The sequence below is a fragment of the Pteronotus mesoamericanus genome, unplaced genomic scaffold (genome assembly GCF_021234165.1).
Source record: "Pteronotus mesoamericanus isolate MK-2021 breed Mesoamerican mustached bat unplaced genomic scaffold, CSHL_Meso_final contig_68, whole genome shotgun sequence".
Lineage (NCBI taxonomy): Eukaryota > Metazoa > Chordata > Mammalia > Chiroptera > Mormoopidae > Pteronotus > Pteronotus mesoamericanus.
The window spans coordinates 28,539,776-28,561,474 of record NW_026555234.1 but is presented as its reverse complement, the minus strand read 5'-3'; the positions used below and the strand labels follow the sequence as shown (position 1 = coordinate 28,561,474).

General features: G+C 36.9%; 1 protein-coding gene across 1 annotated transcript in view; it reads left to right on the top strand.

The window, feature by feature from the left end:
* The first annotated feature begins 382 nt into the window (after positions 1–382).
* GABRA2 (gamma-aminobutyric acid type A receptor subunit alpha2) overlaps positions 383–21,699 on the top strand; it is a 107,576-nt gene continuing 86,259 nt past the window's right edge. The window contains exons 1-3 of the mRNA XM_054582133.1: positions 383–582; positions 1,526–1,597; positions 4,066–4,181. Coding sequence (XP_054438108.1) covers positions 1,533–1,597; positions 4,066–4,181 — 181 coding nt within the window. The 5' untranslated portion in view covers positions 383–582; positions 1,526–1,532. The remainder of the gene's footprint in view (positions 583–1,525; positions 1,598–4,065; positions 4,182–21,699) is intronic.

The window sequence follows — 21,699 nt, the reverse complement described above, 5'->3', positions numbered from 1 at the left end:
CCCGGCGGGCCGCCGCGGGGAGCAGTCCCGGGAGGTGCGAGGGCTCCGCTCCTCCCGCGCGGTGTGGATGCCGGGTGCAGCGCTCCAGGCGCACCGGGGCTCCGGCCGCCGGCCGGGGCTGTGCCGCGGCAGGTGCCCTGCGGGCGATTACCCGGGCTCGGGGAAGGGGTGGGGGTCCCTGCGTGTCCTGAAACCTCGTTAGCCCTCCTCCCGGCCCTGGCTCCTCCTCTTCTTCCAAGCGTGGGGCTCGTGCCCGCCACTGCCGGCGCGCACCGCGCCTCCGCTCGCGTCCCCCTACCCCGCCCGCTCGCCCGCCCGCTGCTGCCAACGCTTCCCCCTCCTCCTCTTTCTCCTCCTCCGCCCATCACCGCCACTACGGACGCCTTCGCCTCCTTCTACTCCTGGCACCGGCGCCACCGCTGCTCGCGCTCCTCCTCGGCTGCCACCAGCCCTTCGCTCCCCGCTCGCTCGGCGCTCGGCTGCTGCAGTCAGTCTCTCTCGCGCTCTCTTCTCTCTCAAGTTTCCTATCTGCTCAAGATCAGGGCAAAGGGAGGAAAACACCCAATTCTGCTTGTTTTTCAGGTAAGGTCCACACGTTGGTCCCAACAGGGACCCTTTCCATTTGCCTCTGCCTCCCATGCATGCTTCATCTCCTCCACTCTCCCCTGCTCCCTGGAAACCCAGGAGGTTCAGGTCGCCCCCACATCCCCAACCCATCTAAAAAATAATTTCGGTGCTCATCACCAGAAGCCTATTTGCAAGTACAATAAGCTCAGAGACACCCGCCCGGCAGTACGTTAGCCTGGCTTTTTACAGTCTTCAACTTTGCACGCTGTGCTGGGCGAGCCTGCCGGCCAGGGCTGATCGGGGAGCCTCGCGCCCCTGCCCGGGCTGTGGTCCTCGGCTCCGCGAACAGCTGTTAAACGCGGCGTTTCGCAGCAGTTGAACGGAACCGCCTGCCTCCAAGATGTGGTGTTAGGCGATTGTAGATGGACGGGAACGGGGATTATTACATTTTATTTTAGAGAGAGAGTGAGCAAGTGAAGAGGTGAGACCTGCAGCTCACTGTAATGAAATGAATAATAATCGAAAAAGTGGGCTGGCTGCCCCCTTGCCTTTCTCTCCAATGTCGCGGGGGTGGTCGTGGTTGAGGGGACGGGTGGCATGAAGTCCCCGTCTCTCCTCCCCCTTTTCACTCCACCAACCCATTCTCTTCTCTAGCTCATATGTCAGGTCAGGGTCCCGTGTGTTATTATTACGTGTCTGTGTGTGAGCACGAAACAGTGTTTGCTGACGACGGGGCTGGGGGAAGTTACTGGAAGAGCAAAATGTGATTATTTGATCATCTGGCTGTCAAAAAAAAAAAAAAAGAAAGAAAAAAAAACAATCATCATGCCTTACACACTCACTCCCTGGAATAACCTCTATAGCGTTAACTCCATTCTCAGTCTTTTTGGCTAATTTGAATGGTGGGGCTGGATTTAATTTTTAGTGTATTTTGGTTCTTTTCCATGGCTTTACAAAGAGCAGCGATGAAGATGAACACCTACAACATGCAGTTACTGCTTCTTGTTTTCTTGATGTGGGACCCAGCCAGGTGAGACATTTATTGACTCTTTTAATTCAGGTTGAAGGTGTGTTTCTTGAATGGCGTCAGGGTTGGGGTAGCTTTTGGGAAACTAGAGTATTTTGAAGAAATAGTTCTAATGAAAAAAGATTCTCATCAAGAAACTGAACTATGAAGTGGCAGAGATGGTAAAAAAGTTCACTGCTTCTTGCTTTTAGCTATAAATACAGAGTGAACAGACATAATTTCTTTTATAAAAATCACCGAAGAAAACAATATCCTTTGAATGGCAAATTCTTGCAATGAATTGGAGTTATTAAGTTATATCACTTACAATAACACCAAAATTCAGTAAGAAAGTCAACAGTCTTCCTTTAAGCCACACAGAAAAGCTCAAGCTGAAATGATTTGACTGTTAACTTAATTGTTTTCCTTTTTTTACTCCCCCTTTCTTTTTTAAAACGGTCTTGGCTCTTTTAGCCATAATAGAAGCCTAAATGATATGTGAGTCTTAAACCTCTAGGTGGAGGTAGTATACAACTTCACAGTCACAAACAATAAAATAAAAGGCTTGATTTATTAATCAACTTTTTAATATTATTGATTTAGAGATCTTTTGTTCTTAAAATGGTTACTGTCATAAAGAGTACTAATTTTAAACATGTATCTATTTTTTTGCCTATGTTTACACAAATGAAATAATTTTTATTGCTTGAAATAACTTTATCATAGTTGTCTTTTATGATTTTTATCACTAACGGACTTTTATTAATTGCCTTTAGAATATGTTTTCAAAATACCAGGGACTTAAAATACAAGATTCATAAGACTATTCATGTAACCACTCCTTTCTTTTTTTAAGAGAAGTAAGTCTTTATTATATCCTTATTTCCCTTTAATTTTTCATTTTCTTGCCCAAACAGTTGTCAAACTATGAACATATTTTCTAGAATTGAAAAGATATCTCTTTAGAAAGACTTATGTTAAGTGAAAAAAATCATTTAACATATTAATGCTTGACTTTAGAGAGAAACTGTGATATTGGATTTAAAAACACTTTTGACTGGAAATCTCTATGTGGAACTTTATAACTATCTTATGACTGGTTTTAAAATTAGCTTAAGGCAACATAGAAACTGGAGGGTATGAACTAATTTGCTTACATAATTTTTAAATGTTTATCTTCATATTGGTGTTTTAATATTTTCTCTGCTTTTAAGACAATATTTTAAGTTGGTTACCCATTTGGGATGTATTGTGACTATTTTTAGCCACTAGCTGTATAATCATTCAAATGCAAATGGGCTGTGTCAATGATATTTTACACAATACGACTTGATCAAGAATGCAGATTACATAGAACCTTATTTTAAAGAAGTGAAAAAATCATAGTCAACTTATAATCATTGAAAATCCTCAGTGCTTAACAATATTTCCCTCTATTAGTTTTCTGTTCTATACTTGATCAGTAATGCTCATGGGAGTATTTTATTCTATTATATAAAAGATTCTCTATTTTTTTTTTTTTTTTGGCTAATAATTTAAATCTCTGACTCATTCTGGGGAAAAAATGGTAGTGAAAAGGGATATTCTGTTTTACACATCCAGTTTCTTCCGCACCAATTTGCTGGATGTCACAAAATCAGGTCTCTGGCTTTCTGATGGAGAAATAATGGAGAAAATCACTGTTTCTAACCCCCTTTCTGGTCATATTTTAAGACTGCAAATTTCTGTCTGCAAATTTCTTACAAGAGTAGCTGGGCATTTGAATCTTAAGTGACCCCTGTGGCTGTCCTTGGGGGCAGTCTAGGGGTGTCCTCCCAGGCTCTCCGCGGCTGTGAATGTGCTGCGGATCTTGTCAGAGCCCACCTCCACTCCTTGGCTACACTGAAGCCTGCCTGGAGCGCAGCCAGCGGAGTTCCCCTGATGTCTATATTGCGCTTGGCCGTTGGGTGGAGGTATACCCAAAGTAAGGAAATCGTCTTGGCTTAAAAGAGAAAAAGACATAAAGAGAAAAAGAAAGGCATTTATGAGGAAGACAGAGAAATGTAGTGCCTCCAAGGAGGCAATTTTTTTTCCCTATTTATATTGGAATCACTGAAGAATTATTTCAGGAGACCCTTTGATTATGTAGGTTTCTAAAGGCAGAATAACACTACTATTAGTGTCTGCATGTGATCATCTACAATCATAACATATTCTATGGGATGGGTTTTAGGGAAAAAAAAAGGATAGTCCACACAAAATGCTAAGCGGTACATATCTGAAATAATTTTGACATTAAACTTTCTAATAATCAGGTATTTGGTATCCATTTTCCATGGAATGTTTACCATCCCCATAGCCATGTTAATGTTTATAGAAGTGAAAAGAAGAAGGAAAATGGGTTGCACTAATAGTTTAGGGAGGCTTAAAATTCAAGTCAAGAAATAAGTGCATGTTGGCACTTGCAAAACACACATATGTGTATATATCAGCTTGTAAAATTATCTGTTTAGGTTGGTGCTGGCTAACGCCCAAGAAGATGAGGCTAAAAATAACATTACCATCTTTACAAGAATTCTAGACAGACTCCTGGATGGTTACGATAATCGGCTTAGACCAGGACTGGGAGGTAAAAATAGTTTCACTTCTTTTTAAACTCTCACAAAATAATGCCTTTAGAAGTTAAGGTTAATATTTATATGTTAATACATTTTATATAGAGAGATATATAAATGCATTGCTATATATTAACAACCATAGATAATATAAAGTAAGGTGTATGAAATAAACATATTCTGGGATTCCTTTTGTACACACTAAATGTATTCAACATACCTTTATAAAAGCATAGACCTTCTGCATGAGTAGTTTCTAACTTAGTTCATTTATAAACTTAGACTATGTAACAGGCTAACATTATTGGGCAGAAATGCTTTTGTAACATCTTTGGTTTTCTTCATCACATTTTACAGATGCCTGTTTTAACATCAGTACAGATATGAAAAAATGAGTTACATAAATGAAAGAGTGTCTGGGTTGTATTTCAACACATACTCTTTTTAGGATTCTGTGATGCAATTTATTATACAGCATGTGACATTTCTAAAATGTAGCACAGGTTTGGCATTCTTGAAACTTTCAAAGACATTTTAGATATACATTAGTTATAGGTCTAAACTTATTGGGACATGGCAAGTTTGACTTCAAATTTAAGCATTCATTTTCAACTCAGAAAAAATATTTTTATTCATAAAAGTAAAGAAAATTAGGCTTATCTAATATGTTGAATTTTAATTATCCTTCAGCATAGCTGGATGATAATCTAAGGAGATTAGGTGAAAGTAGGGTAAATGTATAATTCATAAAAGGATTCTGAGTCAAAATATTATTACTCATCATTTCTAACGAGATGTATATCTGCATGCACACATTGATCACGTGTGTTGTATTTACTAGGATGTTCAGTTTAACAATTATTCCAAAATTAAGACAAATTAGTTGAACATGATATTAACCAAAGATTTTCATAGTTAACCTGATGATTACCAGGTTGGCAACCTAGCAATATTAAATTGCTTTAAAAGCAATTGATAATGTGCCTGGATGGTTATGTGAATACTTTCTTTGAAAAATGTAGGTGGTTGTTAATTTTATATATATTTAACAATTGAATGGTTGGGATTGTCTAGGAATCAGCAAAAGTCAGAAAAGACACAACTTGTTTTTAAATAATATGCATTTTAACTACTATTAGCTTTTTATTTGAATTCTGAGTAGTACCTTGCATTTTAAGAGAGAAGTGCTGGGAAGGAATAATGTTCAGAAATATGACACATTGTATCTCTTAAAAAGAATTCAATTGATTAATCTACACTTAGCTTTCTATGAGGAAAAATTGAAAGGAACAGAATATTTTCTTAGTAATTAATATGTCTAATGTGCATATATATAAGGTATTACGGTCCTTATAAGATGTTAGCCTATCTGACAGTGAGCTATTGTCAAACTTATATAACAGAAGTATGCCTAGCATAAGGCTCTCACAATTCATCATGGTGGTATGAGAGGTAGACTGCACTAAGGGAGATATTTTTCCTAAGTGACAGATTTTATTATTTTTAAATAAATTTTGTACTTTTGAAAACAAACAGTATTTGAGTTAGACCTTAGATTTTGTCTCTGATGCTTCAGGAGAAATAACCACACTGTGATTGTATAGTGGTTAGTAGAAACTACCTGTTCTAGGACGTGGGTTTTGCCATTTATTTATTATGTACTATCTCTGACATTCATTTTTATTTCCATTGTCAGGACTCAAATATAGATTCTTGTCACTATATTATTTGTATGAATGCAATAGGTTAAGTGGATCTTCTTGCTTAGCCTCTTTGTTCCCCAAACTTTATTTGATATTATACATGTGCTAATATTATTAGTCTTCTTTTGTTCTTACAATGTTTTCATGTGTCACTCTCTTCTCTTGACCAGATACGTTCTGTGGCTCCCCATTGCTTTCAGTAGATGGTGGAGAAGAGGAGTGGAAAGAATATGGGCCTTGGAGGCTGGTAGATCTAGATTACAGTTTCTGGTCCTCCCGCACACAAAACTATGCCTTGGCCAGATAATCTGATTCCTTTTATTTAAAATAGCCATGATATATCTCCCTTTCTACCTGATAGAGCTGATTATATAAACAAAAGAGCTGATTATATGATGAGAGGATTATATAAACAAAAATGTGCACAAAGTGTGTGCCACATGCTAGCAGTTCAACAAAGATCTTTTCTGTCTTGCCTCCCTTAGATTTCCAAGTTGCCAGACAAGGTTTTCTACAATCTACTTCTCTGCCTCCATTTTTTGTTTGCCCTTTCATCTGTTCTGTACTTCAAATGCATCTATTCATTTTCTCTTGATAATCCAGTCACATCTTCTGCCTTGGCCTTTGATTATATATTTATCCTTTCTGAAGATCCAAACCTTACCTTTCCTATAAAGACCACCTCAACATGGTTTACTTTACTAAAGATTTTTCTTAACTGAATTGAAACACCCAGATTCAATTTTCTCTCTGTTGAATTTCTTTAGCAGTTGTTTGCTCTATATCACATTTGGTACTTATTATGTGCTATCTTGGATTTTTTATTACCTTTTTATGTGTTTCTTGTTACTTTAACTAGATTGCAAGCTCATTGAGGCAAGATATTGAATCATAAATTCTGTGTACGCTCAGCAACTAAATATTGATTTGCATATTGTGGACATAAAGTAAATGTTGATGGCTTGATTAACTTTTCTATGACCAGTTAATCATGTGTAAAATGGAGCTACTCATATCTAGCTGATCATGTTTAAGTGATATGTTGAGCATCATGCTGCAGAATTACAGTGTCGCTTAATGAAGAGAACCTAACTTTAGAGTGTGAGGATTTAGGTATTATCCTGGTTCTGGTCGTCATCATTCCTAAGACCTTTGAAATCTTAGCCCCTCTGGGTTCACATTTGTCCTGTACAAAATGGGATCACTAATAATAATATTCTTATAGTTTTGAAGACTATCAAATACAATGATATATGCAAATAATTTAGCATAGTGACTAGCTATAGTAGAGAGATAATAAACAATAACTAAAAGACTAAATTTACTGTTGTAAATTTAAATTATTATTATAGTTACTGCTGCATTTAAAATTCTTAGCCTGAATGTTCATGTCATTCTAAATAGAAAGTACAGGGAAATTACTTGTTTCAATATGTCCAAGGAATTAATAAGGTAAAAATGGGTTTGAGTCAATCTTAGTATATCAAACTTAACATCTCTATTGATGAACTATTTCGATAATCTTATTATTGTTTTCTTTCTTTTGTTGACTTTATTATAAGTAACTACATAGAAAGGAGCAATCAGTTTTGGATCGCAAGTTAAAAAAATTGTTCTTTTCACCTGGTTCTGCTACTTATTAGATTTTGTGTTATCTTAGAGAAGTTACTTAGAGATTCTGAAATTTGATATTTTCTTTGGAAAAATGGGAATAATTGTATTTTATTCTGAGAGGAGGAGGGATACATATGACAAAGGTTTTACACTATATTGAGTGATGAAATTTAAAGACATTCGATAATTAATAATAGATCCTCTTTAAAATTTTAGTCAGATCATGCCAAACCAACTGCTCAAATCCCTGCAATGCAAATGATTTTCACTTCATTCAGAATGATGCCCAGGTTTCCGAAGGTGGCCTGTAGTGCCCTGCATGATTTGCCATTCTGTGCTTCCTCTGACCTCACCTCCCACAACTCTCCTTGTTGCTGATGCCGGTGCAGTCACACTGGCTTCCTTTCTGTTCTCTGAACACTCCCGGACACTCCTTGGAGCCTTTCCCTTGGAAGGCCATTGATCTCATCTTCTCACTGAGGCCTACCAAATAAATACACAATCATTTATATCTTTATTAATGTTATGTCAACTGCTTATTTTTGTCTCTTTTCTAGAATGTAGGCTTATTGAGGTCAGAGATTTTAGCCTGGTTTTGTTGTGTTGTTCCCAGGCATCTAGAACTGTGCCTGGTACATGGTAGGCACTTAAATATTTCTTGAATAAAATTTAATTTTATGTACTTGTTTTATTTTATTTTAGTATTCTACCAGGAAGAGAATCAACTACAGAAGTTATCCTTAAAATAAATGAAGCAGTTGTTACTTAATTACCACAAAAGACTTTCATTACTAATATCAGCATATTTAAGGCTGAGTTTTTGGTGAATTGGAACAATTGTTACACCAGTGGCTCAAACTCTTGATTTAATGTTAGATGTAATTCTACTATGAATTAACTGTGATTTTGGGTGATTCATTTATCCCAGCTGTGACTTAATTTTCTCATCTGTGAAATGGAAGGAGAAGTTCCACAGGGATATTGTAGGCTCAAGTAAATTAAAAGTCTTAAGGCTTCATAATGCGACATAACCCTTATAAGTATTAGTATTGTTAGGAATAGCAGAGAACAGTTCTTCAAGGAGAACATCACCTTAAGAAGTAGTATCCTTTAAAATCATGCCTAGAAAATATTGGGATGTCTTGTACACTTGTACTTCCTTGTGAGCCTGGAAACCTGCCATGGGTTTGCCTTGATATCTTATCTACCAAGGCCACATATTCAGATTAGCTAGAACTAATAACTAAATTAATTTTTCTTTTTGTTTCCATTTTAGTCATTGGAGCTAACAATTTGTGGTATCACCCATGGGTTTTTATATTTCATAAGAGGCTTTCCAATTGGTGACTGAATGAAGGGGACAACATTTGCTTTTTGGACCAATTTTATGGGGTCTTTGGAAAAAATGAATGTGTAGACAGGTCTTGTATATTTTGAAAGCTAACATCCACAATGCTAAATAGTGACAGCCATTAGAAATGACAAGCCTTGGTATCTAAATTATAGATTCAATCTGGAAAATCTAGATTGAGTACCATGTTTAAATGCATTTTGAAAAGCTGTTTTGAGGTTGTCTAGATAGATTCCTCACCCACCCCTAGTACTCTTGTTTTATACTCTGACCTCTTGAAGAATTTTTCAGCTTAAGGCCATGAAAAACATGATGTAAGATAATGGACTTAGTGACCAAAGGTGAGTTTCCAACTTCACTCTTGGATGTTTATCCTCCAGCAAAAGGGAGAGTGTGATAACATGTTCTGTGAATTTTACTGCACTCAAGTTTATAAAAATAAAATAGAGGCTGTTCAGTGTGAACAATAACGTAGACAAATCTAATCTCTCCCAGAACCTAAGAGGGAGACTGACCTCAAAATAACATCTTATTACTCTATAAAGTAATGGTGAAGATCAGAGCCTTGGGATACCAACATCTTTGGATTTAAATTTGCATCATGAGGTACCAGGAGGAGAGGAGAAAAAGCAAGAAATTGGAAGTATATTTGAAAAAATAATAAAAGAAAATTTCCCTAATTTGGTGAAGGAAAGAGACATGCAAGTCCAAGAAGCACAGAGAGTTCCAAACAGGATAGATGCAATGAGGCCTACTCCAAGACACATCGTAACTAAAATGCCAAAGGTTAAAGATAAAGAAAGAATCTTAAAAGCAGCAAGAGAAAAGCAGATAGTTACCTACAGGGGAATTCCCATATTACTATTAGTTGATTTCTCAAAAGAAATTTTGCAGGCTAGAAGGGACTGGCAAGAAATATTCAAAGTCATGAAAAACAGAGGTCTACAGCCAGGATCATCTATCCAGCAAAGATATGATTTAGAATCAAAGGGCAGATAAAGAGCTTCTCAGATAAGAAAAAACTAAGAGTTCGTTATCCCCAAACCATTATTATATGAAATGTTAAAGGGACTTATTTAAGAAAAAGAAGATCAAAACTATGGACAATGGAATACTACGCAGCAGAAAGAAAAAAAGAAGTACTAAACTTTGCGACAGCATGGATGGAACTGGAGAGCATCTTGCTAAGCGAAATAAGCCAGGGGGCGAAAGACAAATACCATATGATCTCACCTATAAGCGGAACCTAACCAACAATGCAAAGAAGCAAGGAAAATATGACCAGCAACACTGAAAGGAAAAGAAATCAACAGAGACAAGAGGGAAGGGGGGGCAGGGAAAGGGAAGGGAAGGGGAAAGTCAAGGAACATATAGCAAGGACTCATGGACAAAACCAAAGGGGAAGAACTGAGGGAGGGAAGGTGGGAGGGGGCAAGGGAAAGAGGTGGGGGGAAGGCAGAGACAAATGTATTTAAAAAGTAAATAAATTAATTAAAAAAAAAATTCAAGTCAGAGCACATGCCTTCGGTGCGAGTTCAGTCACTGGTAGGGGTGCATCCGAGGAGTAACCAATAGATGAAAAAAAAAAAAACTATGGACAAAAAAAATGACAATAAATACATATTTATTAACATTTGAATCTAAAAAACAAACTAAGCAAACAAGAACAGAGACAGCATCATGGATACAGAGAACATTTTGATGTTTGCCAGATGAGAGGTGGGTGTGCGGAAAAGTGTGAAGAGGTTAGGGGATTAAGAAGTACAAGTAGGTCGTTACAGAATAGCTATGGGGATATAAAGTACAGTATAGGAGATGGAGTAGCCAAAGAACCTATGCATTGACCCATGGACCTGAATGATGGTGGGGGCATTGCCTGAGGGAATTGAGAGTACTGGGTGGAGGGGGAAACTTGGAACAACGGTAATAGCATAATTAGTAAAATATAATTAAAAAATAACATTGTGTTACTCTATAAATTAAAGATGGAGATTAGGGCCTCTGGATACCAGCATCTTTGGATTGAAGTATGTTGCCACCATATATTAACTACAAAACTTTTAGCATGTTACTCAGCCTCTCCTTGCTTTTGTTTATTCATTTGTACAATCAGGGAAAAATTATATGACTTTGTGGTTTTGTGGAATTTGATATTTATAATCTAAATCTTTCTGACACATTAGTTCACAGCTTCTGACATGTGAACTAAGACCTTAATACACATGGATATTATTGCTGTTATTGTTGCTACTATTACACTACTTCTACCATGAATGCAATAGAGGGCATCACCAATATTTCCTTTACATTATAACAGCTGTGACTTATAAAAAATGATAAATTTGTAGGGCATATAATCTACATTTAAGCAAAAGAGATATTTCTCTTATGCAATTAGTTTCATGTGCAGACACATCTTTGCATATGCATGGAATCTCTGGAAACAAAAACTCCCATAAAAGAAATATGACATAATTTTTGCTTTTTATAATTATTATCATGACTTAACCATTTAGCATCATCAATTCATGATAATGAATTTACTTGGAGGATCAAAGCTATATTTACAGAAAAATGCTTACTATTAATGTGTGACATCAATAATGATTTTAGAGACATAAAACCACAAGAAGCACATCAACAGACCTAACCTGGGATGTGCTAGGTACTGAATGACAAAACTTTGGATCTTACAACGACAGAACGTGTGCCTGATGCTTGACCACGTCATTTGGGGAGAGGCATGGTGGGGGCATTGGGAGGGAGACAACGCACTGTGAATGATCTGGAATCTCTCTAAAACATTGGGAGAGGGAGCAGGGGGATGTTGCAGGATGGAGCAGAAATGAGGAGATTAAGTTGTCTGGAAGTTACAGTCTCAGACAGATTGTAAACTCCAGGTACTGGGAACTCTGCTTCCTTGAAAAATGGTGATATTTGCCATTCTCATTCAGCAGCTGTGACTGGAGCTGATGCTCTCCAAGAGGCATGAGGCAGCTAGAATCAGATCTATCTTCCCTTCTGACTTAGATTCCTGGGATTCCATAAGAAGGTGGTTTTTAGAATAAACCTTGGGCTTCAGAAGTTTTCAGAGATTTTGTCACTTTCTACCACCAGATCTTCTCCATCCACTTGAGTTTGCCTAAAGGTCATGGGGAACACTGCATTTGATTATTTCATGAGTGAGAAAATGGAAATGAGTTAGGGTGATTTCATACAAGGGTGTAAATAGCTTTCAGGAAATGTGTAAATGACCAGTATCAAGTCATTTGTCATTTCCTATTCATTTAAAATTACTTTATGGAAAGCATGAAACATATAAAGCAGAGTGTTACTGGCTGCCTGCAGTAAGATGTTACTGGGGAGACTTTAAAAGTCAGTTCCTTCAATTTTGTCGCTTGGCCTGCTCCTGTTCCTCTGGCACAGACTTTGTCACAGTGCACGCTGGGTTAAAAAAAAAAACAAAACATAGTAATGTCACACACATATTTTTGGATTCTTTCTAATATTTCAAGGCAAGACTAAGGACCATCTTAGCCTTTCTAAACACCCTCACTAATGCTGTATGTTGCTTGCCCACTCACTGTCAGAGAATAGTCCTAAGGCAGGCTTCTTCAGAAATGTTTAGAGTGAGGTAATTTTGCATAACTTTTTCTCAGTTTGTTGTTTTAACTAGATATATAGCTTGTGATTATTTAGCAAGAAAGGCAGACTGGATGTGTGGAAGGAATGATATGCATTAGATTACACAGGGGAATTTATATTCCCAAATAGCATCTGTCCAGCAAAATAACGTCTCTGTCCAGATAATGTCACTGATGTGCATGGCCCAGAGAATACTACCTGTGTTTTAAAGCTCTAACTAAAACTAAGGTTCTTTTTTTCCCTTAGAACATTTCTGATTAATAGCAGTTTGTTCTCTCAACCATTCCTACTAGAAAGGTGTTGCTCTCAGTCATAATTTTGAAGAATTGTTATTTTTGCTTTTTTAGGTACCAGTGTGCCTTCTAGTATTTGCCTTCTAGCATTTAAACTTTGGTGCAATCAAAGTTTTTCTTTTTTTCTCCTCTTAAAAACTCAGTGGAGAAATTAGACCATAGGCATGACCAATCCACTTGTTTTAGTGTTACTATTATTATTATTTTTATTACTATAACTCAACCACATTGTAGAAATTTGTGTTAGTAGTGGAAATGGCCAGGTAAACAGGTTGGACAATCAGAAGTTCACTACTTTTCAATGTATTAACATGGAAAGAGTTAAACACAATTATTCTTATATTCTGTTTCCTAACACGTGTGTACTGAAGGCTTCTGATGTGCCAGACATTCTGCATTCTGCAGGATATAAAGATATAAAAGTGTAGTGTTGGTCTCCCCGGGATGAAGTTCCTTGGAATAAAGATAAGGTAGGTACACTAAGATTCCTAATATAACGTAAAACACTAGAACACATTGTCCCATTATGAGAACATACTATTGAAGTTTAGAGAAGAAATCACTTTTACTTGTACCATATATATAGTTCTGTATCTATAGGCATAGTTCATTCATTAAACTGCTTCTTACTAAGGGCCAAGGATTTGCTAGGTCTTATTTTAAGTGCTGGAAATTCTATGATGAACAAGAACCAGTCTTTGCAGAAATTAGTATCACACCAGATTTTGTTCTTTCTGCCTTTGAGTGTCCTAGACATTGGTTTCTTTTTTTCCTTCTTTAATTGAGAATACTCTTTAATTACCCTATATTCCTTTATTGAGCTGTAAGTCTTCTCTCAGAAAGGGAAAGTTATTTCTGGTATATTTACTGCCAGGCTGAGAGTTGTGATATCTACAGAAGTACTAGCAATCAGAGAGCATGTCTTTCCATCTGTCGAAGGGGTGGCTGTTGAGCAAGTCTATGTTGTGTGGCATTCCCAGAGGTAATAATAAAGTAAGTGTTAATTCCAGCTGAAACTTCTGGATACTTCTCAGTTCTCTTTTTAAGGCAAACTTATTTTCTGCTTTATCTTAATTTGATTGGAGCTACAGATGAGTTAAATATTAACTATATATACCCTGTGAATTAAAAAAATATATAAATGACATGAAGTGTAATGTAATGAGTATTTGATTTTGTAACATTCCCCACAAAACATAATTCAGCAAACTTGTTTGTAACTTGATGTACTCTCATCCCTTGAGGTACAGATCTTACCATTAAAAATTAAGGGATGAAAAGAATGAACTTAATGCTTAAATCTAAAAATTTTCATTCGAGAGCTCATCAAATTAGGGAGATCAATTTATCATGACATCGATCCCTTAGGTATAATTTTCCATTGCCTTTTTTCATTTTTAGTAACTTAGATTAGATGGCAGTTTTTTATCTTTGTAAGGCTTAGTATACTTTAAAAAAATTTGAAAAACTAGCATGTAGAAAATTTGACATGATTTAAGTGATGCGAATGTTTTTCTTTTTTACATTTCTTCTTGTTTTTCTCAATATTAAAAAAAAAAAAACCCTGTTAAGGTGGGAGGTTGAGGGGAGGGGAGGGCAGGGGGAGGGTAATGAGGAAATGGCAACAACTGGAATTGAACAATAATAAAAAAAAATAAGCAAAAAAAAGGAAAACAAGAAAATGTTAAAGAAAAAATGTTTCACATAAAATTAAAAAAATACAGTACTGTATGATAAGAGCATCCTTTTGAATAAACATCTTTATAAATATTCAAGATTTTAGCTCCTTGTTAGGGGACTGAATGTGAAATGCAGCACAAAGATTGTTCCAGTAATGTATGTGGTGCCGATCTTTCTGTATTAAGGAATTTCAGTATTCTTAGCAGATGTGATCAGTTAGGATATTACTAATTTGATGTAAAGCATAAAAAAATAAGGTTTTTCTTCTTCTGATACAGTATTCACAGAAAAATCTATGTCCAAATTAAGATACCACTATTTTCAACTATTTGGTAGAGATGGTTAGTAAAGTCTAATAGGTTTTAAAAATATTTGAGGACTATGATGCTGTGAGTGGTACAACGGATTTCTTTTGTGAGTGGAAGAGTAGAGTGATGTCTCAAGGTTAAGGAAGGATGCAAAAAGGATAAGGACTATAAATGCCTCCTAATAACATTCCCAAGCCCATTATTTAGATTATGTTTTGTCGTGGCACCAAAAGTATTTTAGTAAGTATTGGGGAAGCATTTGACTTTCCATTAAGAAGGTAAAAGGGTCAGGTACTCTTGGAATAGTGTGTATTAGAAGCTTTCCAGAGGAGAAAAGATCTCCAGACCTGAACTGGAGAAGGCGCTGGAGGAAGGGAATGCATGTCATGGGAGACATTTAGAAAGAGATGAAAGATTTCCAGTTCACTCCTACTCACAAGATGGTTTTATTTTATCATTAAATTTTTTTTTTATTTATTGGAGTGAGAAAGGAAGGGAGAATGAGAGAGAGAAAGAGAAAGAAACATCAGTATGTTTTCCCCTTATGTGTGTACTCATTGGTGTATTCCTGTGTGTGCCCTGAGCAGGGATTGAGCCCACACCCTTGGCGAATCCAGATGATGCTCTTACTGACTGAACTACCTGACCAGGGCCTCATAGGTTTTAGTTTTTGAAACAAAAGATGCTGAATTACTACTCTGATATTTGGGTTGGGGAGTCCAAAATTTTTCAATTATATGAATTTTTAGAAGCTCTTACAAGAGAATTAATCATATCAGCCATAGTCAGAGAACTGCGCTAAGTGGAACAAATTCGTTTTTCTTAACTATGATTACAAGGAGAAGCTGTCCAATTTCTCAAGAAAGAAAATAGTGAACTAAAATGCTAGGCAGGTTTAAGGAAGATTAGAGTTTGGATACCAAGAGAGAAGAAGTCTTAATTAAAAGAAAATAGAATTGCAAGGCAGGTGTTCAGGTCAGGTAGAGGGGGATATGGAAAGCAGGTTTAATTAGTTATCTAGGGCATGTGAGAGAATAATCATTGAAGCAAAAAATGTGAGGTTGATGATTGCACTTTGTAGAATGGCAAAAGAATAGTCCAACAGATATTAGAGGAGTTGGAGCTTCAGAATTTTAATAAAGTAAATGGAGTGGGCTTCAGTGGTGAAATATCATGGAGGAATAAGGGTGAATGTAGAGACATTTTAAAGGAAGTTGTCATGAGAACGTTATAGTAAAGTCCGTTGATAACTAAACAATAAAGCTGAATATTCTTTTATCAATTTCAGTAGCTTTTGCTTTAATAACCATTACAGAGTTGCAAAGTCAAAGATAACTAAATGGGAAAAAGTAAATAGAACCATATTACTACTAGTGTTTATATTAAAATATATTACCATTTAAAAAAGAGTAAATATCAAAACAAGACTTGTTATTCTTAAAAACATACAAACCAGAATAACAGTGTCAGAATTCTTAAGGATAACATCAGGCAGGTGAGGTAGCGAGAACATTGCTGTGGCAGAACTCATTTCAACTTGCATTCTTTCAGGCTTCTCGGATAATCTGAAGGGCTCTTGAAGGTGTTTTTTCATGGCCACCAAACCGATCTTATGACTCACAGCGTAAGCACAGAGGGTCAAGGAGGCTTTCCATTATTATCTGTGAAATTCAGGAGTGAAGGAAGGTCCCATGGGATCCAGTTGCTAACTCAGGATGGAGATACTTCATTTTGATGCAGTTCTGCTTATTACACTGATGTTGCCCCCCTTTGTCACTCTCCTTAGCTGCTGCCACACCCAATTTACTATTTGTCATTTTTGGTGACATCTTAGAATACAGGCAGGTCACACTCAGACATGTGACTGCCACCAGGTACAGGGGGCAATTTCTGCTGCTGTTGCTGCTGCCTCGGAACAGCTGGGACTTTAAGCAAAATCTATCAGCAGAGAGGGAAAGTGGGCATGGGCATGTTTAAGTGAGTGGATATGAAACTTAGGCAGAAGGCACATGTCTCTTAATAAGATCCTTTCCTTTTAGGGAACTGTTTTGTGACCTGTCATTTCTGTAATCTCCCCTACCAGAGAGGGTAGCGTGGTGCTATAAGTACTTCTTTCTGAAGATATTAGAAGGCATAATAATCCCAAGTGAGTTTTTATAGTGCAAATTGAATACCAATGGAAAACAAAGGAAAACTTGCTCCTTAATACTGGGATGAAATAATAAAATATAAGTGATAGAAGAATATCATTGTAACCTTTATCAGTTAGGGATGTGTATTAAAAAAATAGGAAAAAATCTATCTAGAGTGACTTCAGTGGGAACCAATTTTTCTCATGAACAAGAAGTCTGGAGGTAGGTGCTCCTAGTACTGGCTGAATTCTTTAATGATAGCATCAGGAACCCAGACTCTTTATTTTTCAACTTTCTTTCTTTAGTGTCCAATTCTGGCTGCTGCAGCTCCATCCATCATCTCCACGGTCCGGCCTGGAGTAAAAAGAACTGAAAGCACTATCTCCATAAGTTCATTTCATCAGAAAAATAAGCCTTGCCCAGAACTTGTAGCTGATTTTCACCTTTATCTCATAGCTCTTTCCTGCCAGGAGAGCATCTGAGAAAATGTCTTACTTGGTATTGTCACATTTCTGACCTAAATAAAACTGGAGATTTCTTCCAAGGAAGATGGGCTGGATATTTAATCAGTTACTCAGAAGCAATACCTACCACATCTACTAATGTCAATAGAAGTTACTTAACTTTCTCTGTGCCTCGATTTCCTGCTTAGTAAAGTGAAAAATATCAGTTTCAACGACAAGTTGATATATCTAAAGTACTTAATACTTGAATATGAATCACCAAGGTAGTGATTGTTAAAAATGCAGATTTTGATTCAGTTTGTCCCTCTGGAGCTTAAAAGTCTGCAATTCTAACAGGGCCCCTGGTCATGCTAATGCTGCTAGTCTTTGGGTCACTTTGAGTAACAAGGAAGAACTCAGCTAAGGCTACGATGTTGTGCAAGCCCATGGTGCATTACAGAGAATGTCAGGGAATGAAGAGACGAGGTCCTGTAAGTGCTAACCAGATGCTGCTGCTGTTGTTATTATTACCACTTTGATTACTGTCTTGGTTTTCTGTAACAGTTTGGAATTCACATTTTTGTTTCTAAAGTGTGGCAGTAATAACCTTATTTTTATCAGAATATAATCAGACTTATTTATGATATGCTTTTACAAAATTGTTAGTCAATATTAGAGTTAACCATTAATTTCTGTGGTTATACTGCATAATGTTAAATACAATTTCTCTATCCAATTATCATATATTTTAATTCTACCACAGTCTACACATAAGAATACATACACATATATGTATGTAATGAACAATTAAAACTAACCTGTAGTAATTCCATGATAGTATTTAAATCTTGCTTCATAAAAATGTGTTAGATATTCCAGCTAACTAGTTGTGAGAAAAAAATACTGACATGAAGATCGTAAACTAAATTAATAAGAATAATTGCTTATACAATGAATTGAATTCTGCATATATTATCGTAGCATATAGTTTTACCACATATATAATCTTGAGGGCAAATAACAGCTCTCTTTAAAAATCATTGTATATTTTACTTAAATTGCTTCAAAATTTTCCTTTTAGGCAGATAAAAAGTATGATTTACCATGTATAAAGATATTATACATGGTTTGTATTAGAGGGACTTGCAAACACTAGATTATAAATCTAGAGGATCCTAAATTCTTAAAGAACTGATTATATTTAAAGACCCTGAGAAGGGAAGAGGCCTTTACTTTGATCAGAAGAGGCTGCCATGGCAAAGCCGTGCACAAAAGCATCAAAGACACTAAACAGAAAACTCTTTCTTTTCTAAAGTATCTGTAGCCTTGGACAAACAACTATTAACTCTGGTCCTCAGTTTCCAAAGCATAAAAACCAGGGGTCTGTAGCAGTGACCTGCAATGTTCCTTCCATCTAAAATTTCTCCCTTTTTTTGGTAGCTTGTGTCAAGACAAATAGGATAGAAAATAAGGTTCTTGGAACTGAAGCCTGAGACCAATTTTTTCCTCATTGTAGAGACACTGGGGGGCAGAGCACGGGCCTGAATACAAGCCAACAAAATAAGGCTGCTAGGCTTTTTAAAATCTGTTCAGTTGAGAAGAGTACAAAGGCTGTTTTGTCTTCCATCTTCTAGCAGTTAGGAATTTGTGCAAACCCAGGTACTTCCATTGCATGAAAATTCCAATTATGAGCCTCTCTTAAAGCTGAGTGAGGTTTGATTAGGAAGTGACTGGTACAAGTGAAGGAGTGATAAATGTACCAGATTATATTTACCAGCATCAATGTTTACATTTCTAAACATTGTTGTGCTCTCTGTTTTTGTGGGAGGTAAATGGCAACATCCCTTCAAAGTTCACCCTCTTTGACTTCTCTGCTCTGTTTGCTGTCTCAGACCCATTTCCCCCTGAAACGCACTCTTCTTTTCCCGGGTCTGCATCCCTCTACCCTTCTTCATTTGTTTCATTCTTTGGCTCCTCTTTACCTTCTCTCTTATATGTGTTCCCTAAGGTTCTGTAATTTTAACTCTTACTGCTTTTCACTTTAAAGGTTTCCCTGAAACAACCTTATTCAATTCCATAGCCTCAAAACTAATCTATATGTGCATGATCTTTTGTCCTGATACTGTTTTCTATGCAAGTTTGCTTCTCATTGCCCAGATGAACTCCTTTGTATGGCCACCCATTATTTTCAGGATTAAGTCTAGAGAATTTAATGTAGCTTATAGAGGCTCTGGCCTCGGTTCACTTTTCTGAGTTTGTCCCCCACTACATATCACTCTCTTGCACGAAGGAGACTGAATTCACTGACCTTGTTTCAGTTTTTAGTTTTGAATGCATTTGGCTTTCTCTAGCCCGGGGGCCTTTATGTAGGCTGTTGCTTCTTTTGGGAACATATTTTTCTTTCTTCTGGTTCTAGCTCAGATGTCACTGCTTTCTAACAGCCTTGTAAGACTAACACACACACACACCACACATCTCTGTTGAGCATATCACCCATTGCTATATTTGGCATAACATTATTGTGCTGTTTTGTAGCTCTGCTCCACAGATTGGACACTTACATTTCTAAAGGCAGACATTTATGACTCCTTGTCTATTGTTCTAGCCCAGTAATGTGTAATACGTCTAAGAGGTAGACAGTAATCGTAATATTTCCTGAATAGATGTGATAAACTGTGTTCTTTCATACATGCCATTTCTCAAACTCTTAGAACGTAAATTTGTAATTTTGCCATCTAAAACTGCATTTCATATCATGATTCCCTTGGTATGGTTAATGGTATCCCTATTTGTCAATACTGTGATTCCCTTGCATGGTTAATGGTATCCCTATCTGTCAAGCTGCAAGAGCTAAAAATCCATCTGAGCATAACTTTTTTCAAATTCTCTTCACTCTTCTCCAGGCTCCTAACTTGAATTGTGCTTTCCTCTAATACACAGACATCTACCTGATTGATCAGCAGAGCTACAAAACAGCACAATAATGTTACGCCAAATGTAGTAATGGGTGATAAATAGTTGTTTATTTTTCAAATAAATAACTTTAAACATTTAGAAATCAGAATACTTCTAAGAAAAATGAGGATTTATGTCTTCTAATAGTGGCAGATCTGGTGACTCCAGGCTGAAATTCCTGATGACAGAAATTGAAATGGAATTGATGACAGAATTTGAAACTAAACAACAGTTTTGTTATGAGAGGGGATGTGTCCTCTACATTTAGCCAGAAATCTCATTTAGTCCACATCACCCTGTCAAGATACCTGCCTGGCCAGTAAATAACAGTAAATCTCTGTCCCTAAAAAAACATTTGCATATAAAAAGCTAGCTCTATCCTACTATCTACGTGACCAGATTTTCATTTTTTTATATTAGATTTGATTATGTAATTATTCAATGGCTTTTCTTTTCCCCACTTTCCAAAATATAATCTCCAGTCTGTGTGACAGTGTTCAGAAACAAGAATAAGGGGACCCAAACTCTTAAGAGTCTCTGAGGCAGGTCAGACAAAGGAATGAGATGACCTTACGGAGCCTGAGCAACCAGAGTGTGCACATTCACAGTGCAAAAGGGGCTCGGTTTTGTCTGACTATTGCCACATCATTGTCTGGCATTAGAGTTGCCAGATATTCCAATTATTTTTCAAAAGTTGTTGGAAATATCAATTCTTATGGGGAGTGTCTTAATTTTTAAAGGCCATATAATTCTAACTTAAATAAAAACATCCAAACTCTGTGCATCTCAAACAAAGCACACTTGAGAATTATTAATTTGCAGCCTCTGACCTCCTATGAAGATTTCCCATGAAGGTTATGAAAGAATCAATTGGATAACTTGTTAAATGAAAATTTAACAAATTCTCAAATAATCAGTTTAGGTTAGGGCTCAGGAATTCTCATTTCATCAACTATTCTTAACTTTGATTCAGGTTGTTCACACACAAGACTAGATCATCAGTCTTCAAGTTTCTGGATAAAAATTATGTTGTCTTTATTCTCTCATGGTACTTGTATCTTTTTAGTTAAATATGAAAAATAAAATGTATAGTAAGGTCAGTCTGTAGACAAAAGAATCTGACTAGCATTTTCCTCAGTAACATCCAAAAAAGGGTTTTGGCACCTCTGTTCTGAGCTGGCCCTCATTTTTATAGAGTCAGAGACCTACTTTTGTTTACTAAGTGTATCAGTCTCAACTAACCGGCTCATGCTGCAGTGACAGCTCTTGGCTCTCATATACGCTGGTCACAGCCTGGCCCTGTCCACTGAGCTTGGGTGTGTAGGGTTGTGAGCCTCTGCACGTCATCCTCAGTCCCAGTCTCAGGCTCAGGGCTGTCCGCCATCTAAACCAGTGCTGGTAACAGTGG